At 40.1% G+C, this 16,541-nt stretch overlaps 1 protein-coding gene across 4 annotated transcripts; it reads right to left on the bottom strand.

Annotated features, from left to right (window-relative positions):
- Positions 1-523: 523 nt before the first annotated feature.
- cant1b (calcium activated nucleotidase 1b) lies at positions 524-14,955 on the bottom strand. Of its 4 annotated transcripts, XM_038284715.1 has the most exons (6): positions 13,408-13,585; positions 12,434-12,494; positions 9,959-10,515; positions 9,735-9,875; positions 7,417-7,620; positions 524-1,082 (listed from the first exon to the last, which is right to left on the bottom strand). In XM_038284715.1, the coding sequence occupies exons 3-6, from the start codon at positions 10,455-10,457 to the stop codon at positions 712-714; spliced, it is 1,215 nt and encodes a 404-aa protein (XP_038140643.1). In that variant the 5' UTR covers positions 10,458-10,515; positions 12,434-12,494; positions 13,408-13,585; the 3' UTR covers positions 524-711. The 4 variants fall into 4 exon arrangements, with proteins under 4 accessions (XP_038140643.1, XP_038140642.1, XP_038140644.1 ...); XM_038284714.1 differs by lacking the exons at positions 12,434-12,494; positions 13,408-13,585 and adding an exon at positions 14,798-14,955; XM_038284716.1 differs by lacking the exons at positions 12,434-12,494; positions 13,408-13,585 and adding an exon at positions 14,750-14,931.
- Between the last annotated feature and the right edge of the window lie 1,586 nt (positions 14,956-16,541).

Here is a 16,541-nt window from a genome sequence, read left to right as displayed (position 1 = left end):
AGAAAAATTCCAGTCAAATGTCGTCATCATCATCCTAAGCAGGATCTGTTGAACTAATTTGGGGCTTTTAAGGATTTAGTCAAACTAGTACACTGGGAATATAGTTTAACACAATAACTGGGTGGATACATTTTAATTTACCCTACATGGTGTTTGACATGAAAACCATTCTGGAAAACGAACAAGGAGCACGGTGGCAGCAGCAGCATGCTGTGGTCTCCAGACGGGGTGGTACTGTTGCAATGTATAAGGGTTAATTAAGAACGACTGCTGTCTATACTTCTAAAAATAAAACAAAGCATTTTAGTAAATCAAATTGGACGATTCATCCATCCCAAAGACGACTATTTTGTTTATCAGTAAATAAGAATCTTATTTGGCACCTAATGAAAGAGAAAATAATTTAGTGATTCCAGAGGATAGTTTCAGCAAGTTTAGACAAACACTAGAAAATTGCCCCTGTTCCCTGTGTTATCAGTCTCTGTTTTAAAACTGCTTCAAAAAACACACTTAAGTTTTATATTTTGGTATCATTTATGTAGAGTTTTGCCTTTTTTGGTTGTAGCCCCTACTCCGGTATCTTCTCTTCGACTTAAAAACGAAAGCATCTAGCAGCACCAATATGGCGCAGGTCTGACCATTCACCTGTGACTTCTCCCATATAAAACGTTTCACAAATGGATAAAACAATCTGTTCATTAAAGAGCACTTTTAAATGAACTCCAGGCCTTCATACTTTACATCTCCAATCTTGGTCTCAGGCATTAGAAGCTGCCCATCTAGTGTAAAGGCAATGATGTATGTGGCGATCCTGCCGCCATCCTCCTCTGACTTCAGAGCCAGGATGACCTGGTCATCTGTGTCAGGAACAAATTTAAATGAGGAGAAGCCATGAGTAGGGTTTAACGGCCCGACGCGCCGCAGGGTCACGTGTCTGAAGTCCGCAGGGCAGGACAGGAGAAGGTTGGTGGCTCGACGCTCGTCAGCTGCCTCGTCGTAGCGCTCGTGGCTGGCACGGCGAGGTAGAAAGAACCACCGCTGGAGACGTTCGCTCCAAGCTGCTGATTCATGGATGAGGTAACCTATTGGACACACAATATGTTTATAAATTTAGATAAATAACCTAATGTGCACTTAACTAATTACAATGACAAAACTTTGCCTCCTGTTCTTTTAATATATGGGGTGAGATAATAGTTTCCAAAAGGAGAGAAACGTCTATCATTTGATCCAAACTCATCAGATTTATAGTAGTTACTTTCCCAGTTACATCAGTTATGTTAAATGAATCTACAAAAATGTATTTTTTCACTTCATAACAGAGATGAAGCCAATAGAAGCAGCAAAAAGATCATAATTGGTGTAAATGTATTTTGCTCTGAATAAATTTAAGAAGCTTTAATCTCTTTGACATTTCAAGCCCAGAAATTAAATGTTGTGAACATAAATGAGTGGACGCTTCTGCAGGGTGCAAAATGGTGAAGACATTTTGCATTGGAAATTGCAGTCTGAATAGTGCTGGCAGTAAGGAAGAAGGTAGGAAGAGGAAGCAGGGTGATTCTTGTTGATAGTTTATTTAGCACAGGGACCCAATTATGTTCCTATTGGCCGCATAACAGCTTTAGGGTTACCCACAATCCTTACCAGGATGTATAAGCACAGCTCACCTCATGGAGTTTTACAGAAACATTATTTCTTTAGATGTACTCTGTGTGTTTGGGTTCCTATAAAAGAGAGCTTGAGAGCTGACATTCACTTGCCTTTTGAAAAAGAACGTCAAAAACTGACCCTCTTAGACACAGCCCTTCCTCATTTACATAATGAGGCAGAAATGTATGTAGAAATTTAAAAACAACAGGCATAAATAAATAGCATTGAAGAAATAAATAGGGTAAAAAAAATACAGGATATATATATACCGGTATGTATATATATATATATATATATATATATATATATATATATATATATATATATATATATACATAATAATAATAAAAATAATAATAATAGATTTTATTTGTAACGCACCTTATATTTCAAAGAAATCTCAAAGTGCTACAGGGATTAAAAGAAGAAGAAAAAAAAAATATAGATAAAAAAAAAAAAAATAATAGTAATAATAAAAAAATAAAGAATAAATTGTAGGGCTTACAGTAATACATCTTACACCGAGTGGTATCAAAAACTAGCAATTGAAACTAACAATTAAAACTACAATTTAAAACAAAACTTACAGTTCTAAAAAGGCCTGTTTAAAAAGGTGAGTCTTAAGACCTTTTTTAAAGGCCTCCACACCTTGTGGGGCTCTCAGGGACTCTGGAAGGGCATTCCAGAGCCGTGGAGCTACTGCCTGAAAAGCCCTATCCCCCATAGTGGCAAGTTTGGTCTTAGGTTGATGCAGGCAGTAAAAGGAGGTGGAGGAACGAAGCCTTCGAGAAGTAGCGTGCGATGAGAGGAGTTCACTGAGATAGGCAGGAGCAACTCCATGGATGCATTGATAGGTAAGCAGACAGTTTATAATGTATTCTATGTTTGATCGGTAGCCAATGAAGTGAATTAAGAACAGAAGTGATATGATCGTATTTGCGCCTCCTCATCAGGACCCGGGCAGCACAGTTCTGAATGTGCTGGAGCTTTTGCAGGTTTTTACCAGAGGTCCCAAAGAGGAGGGCATTACAGTAGTCCAACCTTGATGAGATAAAGGCATGGATCAACCTCTCAGCATCCGGTTGGGAGAGGGAGGGGCGGAGTCTGGCAATGTTTTTGAGATGGAGGAAGGAGACTTTAGAAAGATGACGGATGTGGGAGTTGAAAGTGAGGTTAGAGTCAATCCTAACTCCAAGGTTTGTGACAGTGGTGGAAAAGGGAATGTTAAGACCAAATATTGAAATACTTCTGAGATTAGAGGACTGAGTTTGATGAGGGGTGCCAAGAAGGATGACATCCGTTTTATTACTATTAAGTTATAGAGAGTCTGCAGTCATCCATGCCTTTATCTCCTCTAAGCAAAGCTGAAGTGAAGACGGAAGAACTGTAGGAGAAGTGGAGTCCATTTTCATATACAGTTGTGTATCATCAGCATAGCAGTGAAAGGAGACCTTGTGTTTATTGATTATGTGACCTAGGGGGAGCATATAGATGGAGAAGAGGGTTGGCCCAAGGACTGACCCTTGTGGAACTCCACAAGTCACAATATGAGTTGAAGATTTAGACTGACCCAAGGAAACATATTCAGCTCTATTGGTGAGATATGAATGAAACTATTTAAGTGCTGTACCCGAAAGTCCAATTTCTGACTGTAGCCTGTTGAGAAGGATGGTGTGATTCACTGTGTCAAATGCAGCCGACAGATCAAGGAGGAGGAGAAGAGATGGTGAGCCCTGGTCCGCAGTCATGAGAAGGTCGTTCATTACGCGAACCAGAGCTGTCTCTGTACTGTGAGCGGAACGGAAGCCAGACTGAAACTTTTCGTAGAAGTTATGGATGTGAAGATGTTGATGAAGTTGGGCTGCCACAACTTTTTCCAAAACTTTGGATATAAACGGTAAATTTGAAACAGGTCTGTAACGGGCAAGAATATTGGGGTCAAGTGAGGGTTTTTTCAGATAAGGGTGGATGACTGCAGTTTTAAGAGATGGGGGAACCTGACTGGCCCGCAAAGACTGATTAATTATGGTTGTGATTAATGGGCAAATGGCTGTAATATTAGACTTAAGTAATGCTGTGGGGAGAGGGTCTAGCACGCAGGTGGAAGTTTTCATGCTTTTTACGATCTTCTCCACGTCTGACTGGGTGACAACGGAGAAAGCTGAAAATGTGTTACTTTGTGTGGGGAGAGGTATATCAACTTGAGATTCAGCTGTTACAGGGAGAGCAGACTGGATTGATGCCACCTTATTAATGAAAAAGTCCATGAATCTATTGCAATGATCTATACTGGTATCAGCATGCGTGTATGTGGAAGGTTTGACCAGAGAGTTTATGTCAGAGAATAACTGTTTGGAATTCCCACGGCTGTTCGAGATTTTTAGGGAGAAGTAATGGGATCTTGCTGCCGTGAGTGCTTTGGAATATGTCTTTTGGTGTTTGCGATAGGCTTGTTTGTGGACCACCAAGCCACTGGAGATAAACTGCCGCTCCAGGGCACGACCTGCAGTTTTCATTGTACGGAGTTCAGATGTAAACCATGGGGCTGATCTGGAGAAGGTAACTGACCGAGTTTTAACCGGTGCATGAGTATCAAGAATACTGCGAAGACTGAAATTATAGTGGTTGACATAATCATTGACAGAAGTGAATTTTGTAGTTAGTGAGATATCCTGAATATCCTGGTTGAAAAGGGTCAGATCTATTGTCTTTAAACTTCTGAATTGAATTTGACGTTTTGTTTGCATATATGTCTTTGTTAATGGCAAAGTCAAGGAAATTAATTTATGATCAGACACCCCCAAGTCTTCAACTTGCAGATTGGAAATGGGGGCGTTGTCCGTGATTACCAAATCCAAAGTGTGACCTCTTGTGTGTGTAGGTACTGAAACGTGTTGTGTGAGATGTAGACAGTCCAAGAGTTCGAGAAATTCTGCAGCAGGGCAGTTATTAGACGAGTGAACATGAATATTGAAGTCCCCCAGAATAAGCGTATTATGGGATGTGGCACAAAGTGATGTCAGGAGATCTTGCAGTTCCATAATGAATCCAGTGTTGAGTTTTGGTGGGCGGTAAATGAGGAGTATCAAAATTGTCTCATTTTGCAATTTACAATTGAAAAGAAGGCTCTCAAATGTAGTCAGCTCCGGTAGTGGGAGGGGGGTTACAGGTAGATCCCTGCGATGGAAAACGGCCAACCCTCCACCACGGCCAGTGGTCCTAGCTTTCTCCAGATGTGTATAACCTGGTGGACAAGCTTCATTTAGTGCCATATGTGAACTAGGTTTGTGCCAGGTTTCAGTAAGGCACAATATGTCCACTTTTTTATCACATATGTGATCAAAAATAAAAGTGGTTTTATTGCAGAGTGATTGAGTATTGAATAGTTCTATTTTTAATTCGGAGTTGGGCTTAGCCTTTGGGAAGGTGCGAAGTAGACGAAAATCCACCCCGCGTCTTCCCTGTCGCCGCTGCTTTCCTATATTGTCTCTTGTGTTGGTCGTCTTCCGATGACGTAACCAATGACGTGTTAAATGTGCACCACGAGAATGTAGCCGGTGGATGTAGTATGGGCCGGTGATGAAGCTAGACAAATCTTGTCGGTGTTCGTGGTGTAATGACAGACCATGGGAAGATTGGGGTCGATGGCGGTTCAGCCTTTGAGACCAGGGGCCAGCCGGAGCAGTGTGGAGATGCCGTGCCCACGCAGAGTGGAGGTGCAGGGGGGCCAACGGTGCCATCCACGGCTTAAACCAGGAAGACGCGCTGCTCCTGGACTCCAATGACCCCGTCCCGCTGATGTCCTGTAAGTTATCGTTGATGCTCCTGTTCGGGGTAGAGTCGCCGTGAAGGCAGCTTACTTCTGATGAAAGGTTTAGCGGGCCTGGACACTGGTGGATGTCCCCAGATAGAAGCAAGCAAGCGGCGATGATGAAAGCGATAGTTTGCCGTGGTTTTAATGCAGTTTTGGATTGAGATGATGTCGGGCTGAGGAGTTGCGGATAGATGAATGTGGCGGCCAAGACATGCCTGCCAAATTCAAAGTGCTTGAGGGCTTGCCTTATTTTTGTTTTATTTGAAAATGACAGATCAGTCCCATATAAATAGGAGTCCGCTTGTGATCGACCGTTGCCAGAAAGATTGAGATTACTCATCAGTATTGTGTATATAAAGAAAGTCGCAAGTACTCCTACCAAACCAGGCGCCGCCATTTTACGGCAGGTAAAAGGTAACGTCCGTGTTTCCCAGCCCTATATATATATATATATATATATATATATATATATATATATATATATATATATATATATATATATATATATATATATATATATATATATATATAAAGAATAAAACAGACAAAAATATTATTACATGCACAAAAATCAAGAACCTAAAAAATAAGTAATTAAATAAAGTTGAAGATTATAACAGACAAATGAATAAGGTCATTATTATAAAGGCAAATAAATTAATAAGCTAATTAAAAGAGATATATACACTGTATAATTTAATTTCTACCAACATTTATTTGTTTATTTTATTTTTTGGGGGGCAATTAATTGTCTGCTTATTTATTTATTGAGCATTTATTTACTTCTGTATTCATTTTTAAATATGGAAGAGCTGGTCCTCCTTATCACCTTTATTCCAATCTTTTTTCTCATGAGTGTAGTTTTTGTTCACTTTACAATAAAAAAAGGCAAAAGAATTAAAAAGAAACAGAAGTGAAAAGTTCATATTAATTTTTGCTTCCTGCGTTGTGTGTTGCTAAGCAACAGAGCATACTTGCGGTGAAAACTGCGGAAGGATGGACCTGTTTGAATTCACAGCCAAAACTCTTCCGGTCTTATTTTCAAGGACTTCGAAGGATCCAGTCCAGATAGACCGGGTCCTTGGAGGATGCAGCCTTAAAATGGAGCACACACAAAGTGATAACATTTTGGAAAGTAATAAGCATCCTTCCACTAACTGGTTTCTATTAAATAGGGCTTTTTTTTTTTACCCATTGTTTCACAGCTCTGATTATGGTGACCTCCTGGCCATCATGTTTGAAATGTTTCTCTGCTGTGGCACAGTTAAAGCTAATGAATGGAGCATTGTTAGGATTATATCATAGTTAAAAACAACATTCCATATTTAAGAAGTAAAATTCTAAATAATTCAGGTTTCAACTAGCATTTAGCATTAATCAAAACAACAATAAAAATATTCTTTACTAGAACTCTTTTGCTAAATGTGGTGTTCTTAATTTTAGGTCATATGCTTTTTAGTCTTCGCATGCACCCTTTGGATGGTAACAACCACAGGCAGCTGGATAATTATTATTTTACTTATTATTTCCTTTAATAGTTTAGATGTTCCATTTCTTTGCTCTTTGTGAGTCTGAATATGCAATAAATAAAACAATCTGATTGACTGAACCAGTCTAAATAAAGTGATGGTTTTGATCTTGTTAATCTGCTTGTTTTTGTGGTTTTGAGGCTTTTAAATTAATATAATAAAACTTGTCCACTTCATCTACAAATTTAAAAAAACACATATGCACACAAATAGTAAAACTATGCATGCAGTCAAGATTAGGATGAATATATTAATACGAGCTGACAGAGATGAAATCATTCTGTCATACTGCAGTAAATCTGTTAAAGATGTAAACTTAATGGATAAATTGGGAGATCATGTTCCTGTTCCTTAAATAAAATGAATTCACTCAACGCCATGCGTTCATGAGATACTGAATAAAAACAAAGTGTTGCTCAGCACCTGGTGGTTTGATCCCTGCAGCTTTCCGCAGAGCGCTGTAATAAGGCACCCAGTTCTCATGCTCCACGCCGCCCCTGTAGTCGATCACTTTCACCCACTCCGGGTTGTTGTTGACGAATTCCCCGGATGTCGTAGTCCACTCCTTCCCCAGACTTCCAACAAACAGGTGCTCATCCTTCACTGCCAGCCACTCTGCCTTGAACCCTGCACAAAAAATGAAGAATTAAATGGGATAAAGAATAATTCCTTGGAAAACCATTAGTAGCTCTTAAACGTTTCATTTTAAGCACAGATTTAAGAAAGCTTTGGGAGTTTGTCTGACAGAACACAAAGGAGAGCACATATATCCATTGTGAGGAAAATGACGCCTGGTTTTCAGGGTTTTTAAGAAATAATAATTTGAAAGATGACGTATTCAGCCTCCTGTACTCTGATGCACCTAAATAAAATCCTGTGCAACCAACAGCCTGTAATGTCACTAAATAGAGTCAGCTTGTGTTTGATTTAATCTCGGTATAAAAACAGCTGTTCTTTGGCCTTAGAACTCTGTCAGAGAACATTACTGAACAAAAATCCTCATGGAGAGCGAAGGGCACAGCAGACTGGAAAGGGAGAGAGTTGTGGAGACATTTGAAGCAGGGTAAGGTTATTAAACCATATCCCTGCCTTTGAACATCCCACACAGCTCTGTTCAATCCATCAGCTGAAAACCAGGCCTGAACAAAACACGGTTATTCACGTGAAGTAAAAGATCAGACAGGGAAGATCATTATTCCAAAAAGCAGGCAAAAGATGTGTGTTAGTGTTGGAGGAGCTGTAGAGATCATCAGCTCAGGTGGAAGTATCTAATGCCAGGTCGGCTATTAGTCCAAAAATTTGAATTTTCCGAATTCTATATTCCGAAAATTTAACCTTTATGGAGTCAAGAGGAAAACTAACACTGGTTATCACCCCATATAGAGGCTAAACTTACTGCTAAACATTGAAAGTGCTTTCTGTTCCACAATCTTAAAGGTATAGTGGAGGATTTTTTACGAATCTTTGAAAAGACCCGCCCTCTCCACTAAAAAAAATAAATAAATGCACATGCACAACCCTGTAACGCCTCCTGAGAGGGAACGTCTATTAACGTGTGTGAGAGCATGTATGAGCCCATTTCTCCTTATTCAGGCTCGGCTTAAAAGTTGCTGGTTGCATTACTCATATACAGTAAGCTTACTTTCCAAAAGATTTGCAATTTTTCCACTATGTCAGACTCACCACAGTGTTATGCCAAGAATGATCTCCTATCTCGCACACCGATGAGAAAACTGATTGAAATATGAATGAAAAAGGGAACTTTTAAACATATTCTTAATGTTTTGTCAGAACTGATATAGAATTATGTTGATAGCAAAAGCTGCTAATCCTATCCACTGAGCAGAGAATATATTCATCGGACACTGACTGTAGCGCATCAACTAAAACAGGTCTCCACACAAATAAAAATCATATTCATTCAAATTTATCTGTCCACCATAAGTCTAAATTTTAGGTCATCCATGCATAAGAAATATGAAAACATTAAGAATATGTTAAAAAGTTTCCTTTTTCGTTCATATTTCAATCCGTTTTCTCATCAGTGTGCGGGAGGGGAGGTCATTCTTGACAGCCCGGTACTTCTCATCATAGGATTAGGTAAACACCAATGGTAGACGAGCACGTAGGATGGCCTTATGTCACCAGAGGGATTGATAATTAGGAGGGCCACTTATTTGTATGATCCACCCGGAAAAAGAAACTCCTCCAATATACCTTTAATATCCAACATAAATCGATTTAGATTACAAAGTGTAAATGTAACATGTAATGGTACAGACACCAATACACTATTCACTACTTTGGCAGCTTCCTAGTAAGACCATGCTTTTCTTTGGCAGAGGTAAGAAAGCTACTAGGAGTTACAGGGAGGAAGTATGGATCTAAATACAGAGTTGGAACAATGGAACAGTTCAGAACAAGCCATGTCACATCACATTGGCCAGATCCAGGCCTAAATCCTGGCTTTGTAGAACCAGCCACTACCCCAACTGAGTCTCTTTTACTTTCCTTGACAATTAAGCACTAAATTTGATTGTTCTGCCACGTAAAACACAAAATAAAAGCATGGTAGCATGAGAGAGTAATCAGAAAAATTGTAAAAAAGTTCAAGAGGTTAAGAACACAGCCGCAAGGTATCGTACAGCTTTCAAAAAGTTCTTGGTTGGATGTAAAGCTTTTGTTTCTCCTTCTAAAGAAAGGGTCAGCCATCTTTTAGACCCCACAGCCTAAACACTGACCTTTAGGGACGGAGCCATCGCCGTCAGGTAGAATCACCCAGGGAACGGCTCTGCTTCCCTCAATCCTGTACACCACACCTGTGCGGTCATCCACACTGTACAGGTGACCATTAAAGGCCACCAGCTCAGACAGCTCCATTCCTGTAGGTAAAGCATTGCATCAAACATCAATAACACAGAGGAAGCAGTTGAAACATATCTAAGAGCAGGATGCATCCAGATACCTCGTCCTTTCTCAGCCAGACTGCTCTCTAAAGTGATTGTGTCAGCGTCCCACTCCACCTCCACTCTGTCTGCACTCTCTGAAATGGTCACATAGCCTCTCTTCATGTAGCTGAACCACGTCTGACCCTTGGAGCTTCGGGATGCCACGTCCAGGTCTGCGATCACTCCTATACGGTAGCGAATACCATGCTGCGTCCTCTCCGGAGGACTCAGCGGGTATGTGTCATTGTAGGGCTTTCCGCTCTTCAGATGCCAAGCAAGAAGTCTCTGAGATCCTACATCCGACTCTCCCCCTCTGTGCGTTAGAAAACTACCTTTGATTGGTGTGTTTGTGTTCCCTACTGTCCGGTGCAGATATAACATGAGCACTAAAGCCAGGAGGCTGGTCACAAATATTGCTCTCCATCTTGGCTGAAAGCGCAGGTCCCAGGCAGCAGCCTGTGTCATGGACGCCAAGGCCAGGGGGAGGCCTCGCACAACGAAACCAAAGGAGTTCATGGACGTGCCGTGTTCATCCCAGAGCCGGTTGTGGGCTGCGGTTGAAAACTACGACCGCCTGGGGAAGAAGAAGAACAAGAGGAACATCAGCACAGGGGTCTGCAGGTACTGGATGGTAACATAAAATCTAGAAATTAGGTGAAAACCAGTGAGGTTGCTGGAGCATAAGAAGACTTTCATAGCAGCTTGAGAAGAATGAACACTGGGTGGAGGACAAGCCGCTAAAATGGGCTTTTGTTCCCATTGTTCTTTCTTCACAGCAGAGCTTTGTTTGACTGAGCAGATCGCATGCTGCGTAGGAGATGAGCAAACACGGACCTAGCAGTCAGACTTCTCATTCAACAGGAAGGATGCAAAGAAAAACGGCAGCGATACCATTGGTTGGCAGCCCTGATAAACAGGAGTGTAAATATTCCACAATCTAAAGCTTTTATCCAGTACATTAATTTAGTAAATTATTATAATTTACGTTTAGAAAACATTTTTAATAAAATCCCCAGTAGGTCAACCATTAACCTTTCTGATGGGAGTATTCTGTTTTTTAAAGCCTTTAGCATATAGCACTTCAACATTTCACAACGTTAGAGCCAACAACAGTGAGAGAGTTAGATGTATTCACACCGTTCCCATCCAGAGTCCTAGGTCTCCTATTCAGCTTTACCTCACAAACTATCTATAGTATCAGGGGACTGAGATGGAAATTAAAAGAGGTTCATATTTTGTGCCTGTTGAACCTTTTTTATATTGTTTTGGCTCATTATCCTGCTAAACCATATTAGCGAGTAGGCACCAAATCAAATTTGAGTTCTTGAAGCCATCAGAATCAGAAATACTTTAAAAAACAAAACACTTGGCATATTGTTAGGGTCTACTGGTTTTTAAAGGGTGCAATTTGTAATTGGAAGGGTTTCTGAACGGCAAATCAATTTTACAAATAAGATAAACGTTGCAGCCACTACATGGTTGTTACTATATCCAGTAAAACACACTGGTTACAAAATGAATACAATGTCTTCAGGCCAAAGGGAAATACTGTATGCTTAGGTAGTTGTAACGCAACTTATAAGTCCTTTTGATAATTTTGTAATCCAGCTGCTACTTTGCAGACTGGCATCACCTGCAAAAGATAGTGACAGGAGCTGAGGAAGCAATCAGACCGGCCCAAGAAGACTGTCCAGGCTGTTTTGCAGAGCAGCTAAACGTCCCATGAACTGCTGCAGTCAGGTAAATAGCACCAACTATGAGATGTGTTGTTGATCTCGCACAGTGTTAAATATTATTCTTTTAAATATCGCTATGTGTTTTTCTGTAAGCTTTCTTGTGTCTGTTACATCTGTATTTCCCACAATGGAACAATAAAGTTGTTTATATTCTATTCCAAACCATCCACAGGAAAACGAGAACACGGAACCACAGCTTTCTGTCTTAAAAAATGAAAAGGCTGAACTACCATCAAGGTTATAAACTGCATGTCATCAGCAGAGAACAGAGAAATGTTATCGCATATGTTGTATGTTGTTTGGTATGCAATTAAATTAATAGATTTAATGTTCCTGTTTCTCCACTGAGGGAGCATTTACTAAAGTTATTCAGTTTATCTTCTTTTTATTACAAAAAATGATTAGTCTATGTGAGGAAGATTAAACAAGGCTGACAGGTAACCAGATGCGCTACTTTTTGAAATATGAGTTCTCTGTTTTGAGTCAACGTGACCCTTCATCTGAGGGTGACAACAAACAGAAAAACAAGTCTCAGCCTTAAGTACAGGCTGACTTTTGTTTGCTTAACTGAATTAAATCTCGCATCGCTGTTTCGATATAAATAATGCAATCAAAGTAGAGTAGTAATCTTTATAAGACAACTTAAACAAAAACAAAAAATAGTTTATATTTGATGACTCTTCTACAAGATGAAAACACAAAGGCTTCACAAAAGTAATTGCCAAGTTTTTTTTCAGCTAGAGTAGATAAACTTACATTGAGTGATTCTCCCGGTGCGTCTTTAGTTGCTTTTTGAACACATTCACTCCCGTCGACTCTTTAAAGGAATAGTACACCCAAAACATGATTAGCCTTCATTTTCTACTCACCCCCATGCTGAACAACACCCTGGAGTACTTTTTTGATATCTCAAATGCATCTGGAGATCTGGGAGGCTTCTTGCTGTCTGCTGACATTCAAATAATGGAGGTCTATGGTGCCCGAGACAGAAAGGTCCATAAAAGTCCACAAAAACGTGTCAATATTCCTCCATACTGCTCGTCCAATGTATTCCAAGTGTCCTGAGTGGGTAGCATCCAGAATTTACTCGAAACGAAGTCATTTAGAATGTTTTTAGAGCATAAACAGTAGTGTAGAGGATTTCCTGAAAGCGCGCACATGCGCGTTCACGAGCCTACGGAAGCCGGCAGACCAAACCAGCACATTCAGCTCGGCAAAGAACTCATGCTCTTCCTCAACACTGAAGTCCTCAGACATTTTTCTTTCGTTGTTTCTTTCTTTGCACAGGTAAACAGCACATTTATTCTTCTACGCTTGCATTATTGGCAGAGCAGACGCTGAATGCGCACTTTCATCTGGTTTGGTCTGCCGGCTTCCGTAGGCTCGTGAACGCGCATGTGCGCGCTTTCAGGAAATCCTATACACTACTGTTTATGCTCTAAAAACGTTCTAAATGACTTCGTTTCGAGTAAATTCTGGATGCTACGCACTCAGGACACTTGGAATACATTGGACGAGCAGTATGGAGGAATATTGACACGTTTTTGTGGACTTTTATGGACCTTTCTGTCTCGGGCACAATAGACCTCCATTATTTGAATGTCAGCAGACAGCAAGAAGCCTCCCAGATCTCCAGATGCATTTGAGATATCAAAAAAGTACTCCAGGGTGTTGTTCAGAATGGGGGTGAGTAGAAAATGAAGGCTAATCATGTTTTGGGTGTACTATTCCTTTAAGCCATGCAGGGAAAACTTGGCAGAGCATAAAGAGAGTTCATTGTCGACACTGAATAAACCGTCCCATACGATCCACCCCTCTGCACCACAGGACCAAACAGGAAATAGTTCTACTGCATTAAAAAATTTAAGCTATTCACCCTTCCTTCGCCATCCTCTGCCCTGAACAGGCTGCTACCTTCATGTCGTTCTGCTCTGAACACGTCCCTCGCTCATCCAGCCCCCTGTACCCACATGAATACTTGATCACTGCTCTGCTCTCCTGCACACCATCTCAAATGTCTCCCATTTCTGCACAGCCAAAAACGACTTGGTCTCTTAATAATGAATTTGGAACAAGAGGACTAGATTCTTAAAGGTTTCTTATTCCACTCTGCTTGAAGTGTTAGGTCTGCCAAAAGGAGAAGTTCCAAAACATTAAAACTAAAAGATTCATCTGAAGCTAGGGGCATTCATATTTATCAAATAATATCAGTGTTATGAAGGGCTGTATAGAGATTAGTTCCAACAATTTCCATTCCCAGCTCCACAGCAGACAGAGACTAATGTTTAAATTACCTGATTAGGTGAACGGGGTGAAGGAAAACTAGCAGGAATTTTACTTTTGAAGCTGGATTTATGCCTGACTCACAGAGCCATGATAACCAGTGTTTCATTGCATTGCCCTGGTAGAACAGGTTCCAATCATTGAGAAACTACAGGTTTTATACTGAGACTGTATTTTAATCCAATAAACACACGTACGTGAAATGATTTTTAAGCATTTCTATTGTGTTTTCTTAAAGCAAGTATATGTTGGCATCTATATCAGACAGAGGAGATACAAACTAATGGATCCCCAAGTGTTTATAAGGGTACAGAGGAGCAGTCAGCACTGAGCTCACAGGGAAACCTTTAAGAGAAAGATGGCTGATTTAGGAGGATGATCTACATCATTCTATGCTTTATACCACCTGTTCCGATTCCAGCTTCCAGAGTAATGTTGGCAGATCGGTTTAAAAAAAGTTTCTGTTGTGTTTAGATCCAACTTCCGCTCCAACTCTTCTTCATCGGTGGGATATTACGTAACAGGGAACCAAACGGCTGTTTAACTCTATCCGTCAGTTATTTATAAACTTTAGCAGCATATAAGACTGAGAAAGCCGTTTATGATCGATATAGTCAAGCTCCACAATCTTTAGCCCAAACCTTTGAAAAGTCCGAGTGTTTAACCGCGGACAGAAAGTTATCTGAGAGCTAGCTGTAGGACACGTCACAGACTTATTAGCCGCGCGGCTAATAGCTGCTAGCGACATCAGCTTGTCAACGTTTACATTTTCCGATGTAAAGTCCTTACCAACCTGCTCACTAGTAGACAGGTTAACCCTGTTCATGGTATCCTCACCTGGTCTGGAGGCTCCTCACATCCGCCCTGTTGGCCATGTCTGTCTGTCTGTCTTGTCTCCTGCTGCTCATGACTCCCTGCTGATCTTGTCACCTCCCTCAGACATTAGCGCGATTAAAAAACATGAGGACCAAACAGGGTTACTAACTTTCTAGACAAGAGGGGCAAGCAGTAGTAGTACCGGAAATAACGGGTCATTCTCAGAAAAATATCCTAACCCTGAAATCCCACATACTCCGTCTGCGCTCCGCTCCGCTCCGCTCCGCCCCGCTGCGCTCCAGACCGCCTGCACAAAGCAAAGCCTACAGCCGCCGCTGTTGCTCCGTCCCCTCCGCTCTGAGTTCCTTGGAGATCGTAGAGGGCATGCGCCAGATGAACCAGGGTTTCCGCGGATCATTAAAAATAATTACAATTCATAATTCTTTTTTTAATCAAGGCCTTAATTGGCACTAAAATTAATTAAATATGTTTATCGTTGCATTTATGATTCTTTAATAAAAATGCTTCTAAAAACAATTTCGTCAGATATATTATATCGCTATTAATTTGCGTGGAACTGTTTATAAAGCCGTATGTTCGGAAAGGAAGCTCGAGGCGGAGAAAAAGCTAGAGGATATATATACGTATGTATGTGTGTCTGTGTTTTTACATACATACAGGAGTCATGGATCTGTGCTTACAGATCCTTCATATTTCATGTACACTGATAACTTGTTGATGGCATTAAAATCATTTCTAATAGCATTAAAATAGCATTAAATTAGAGTCAGTCATTCCTGTATGAATCCTGTTAGCGCTTAATTTAATATGGCATATCAAAAAAATCTCACCATCATCCAGCATATGTTCAGTTTCTGTCCATATATATATATATATATATATATATATATATATATATATTTGTAGATTTTTGTAACAGAGATAAGGATAATTCAAAACTGCTTTTTTTTTAATGAACTTGTTCTCTACAACTCAGCTTCTCTTTTCATTCCTGTAATAAGAAGTTTCTTTTGAATGGATTTGATTAAACTTTAAGTCCCTCGGTATAAAATAAATATTTTAATGGAGATGAGAAATCTGCTTCCTGGTTGGTGAATAACCAATAGTTTGAATCCAATCATTTAAATAAACGGTGTTAGTTTTTTTTTTTTTTTTTTTTTAGATATTTATAAGAATTGTGCTATAATTTCTAGTCACCAATCTGTTGCTACTATATTTTAATTTGACGAACCGGAATTTGTCGAGGTTCTTTTTCCTGTTTGGTGCGATTGCAATTGCGGATCTTGACTTGGCCGGACCGGAGCGGAGCAAAAAATAGCTCGGCTCCGTAATTTGTCGGTGACGGACGGAGAAGACGTACGTGGACGGAGACGTGCGGAGGAGTAGCGGTGGATGTGGAACAGTTCTCATTGATTTCCATGAAAGACAAGCGCTCCGCACGACGTACGTCAGCGGGGCGGAGCGGAGCGGAGCGTTGACGGAGTATGTGGAATCTGGGGGTCAGAAGTCATTTGGGTATATATATATATATATATATAATGCAGTTTTAGCATCTTTTTAACCGTGTCATGCATTTATAAAAATCTTGGCTAAATATTAAGTTTGCAATTCAAATTTATATTTTTTAATACATATTTAGCTCCAAACTATATTTAGCTCCCCTCTAATATATATATATATATATATATAGGCAGTTTTAGCATTTTTAACTGGGTCATTTATTTATAAAAATCTTAAATATTTA

This window comes from Cyprinodon tularosa, unplaced genomic scaffold, assembly GCF_016077235.1.
Source record: "Cyprinodon tularosa strain WSP-4 unplaced genomic scaffold, ASM1607723v1 ctg201, whole genome shotgun sequence".
Classification (NCBI taxonomy): domain Eukaryota; kingdom Metazoa; phylum Chordata; class Actinopteri; order Cyprinodontiformes; family Cyprinodontidae; genus Cyprinodon; species Cyprinodon tularosa.
Note: the sequence above shows the minus strand (reverse complement) of the source record. Positions and strands in the feature narration are given on the sequence as shown.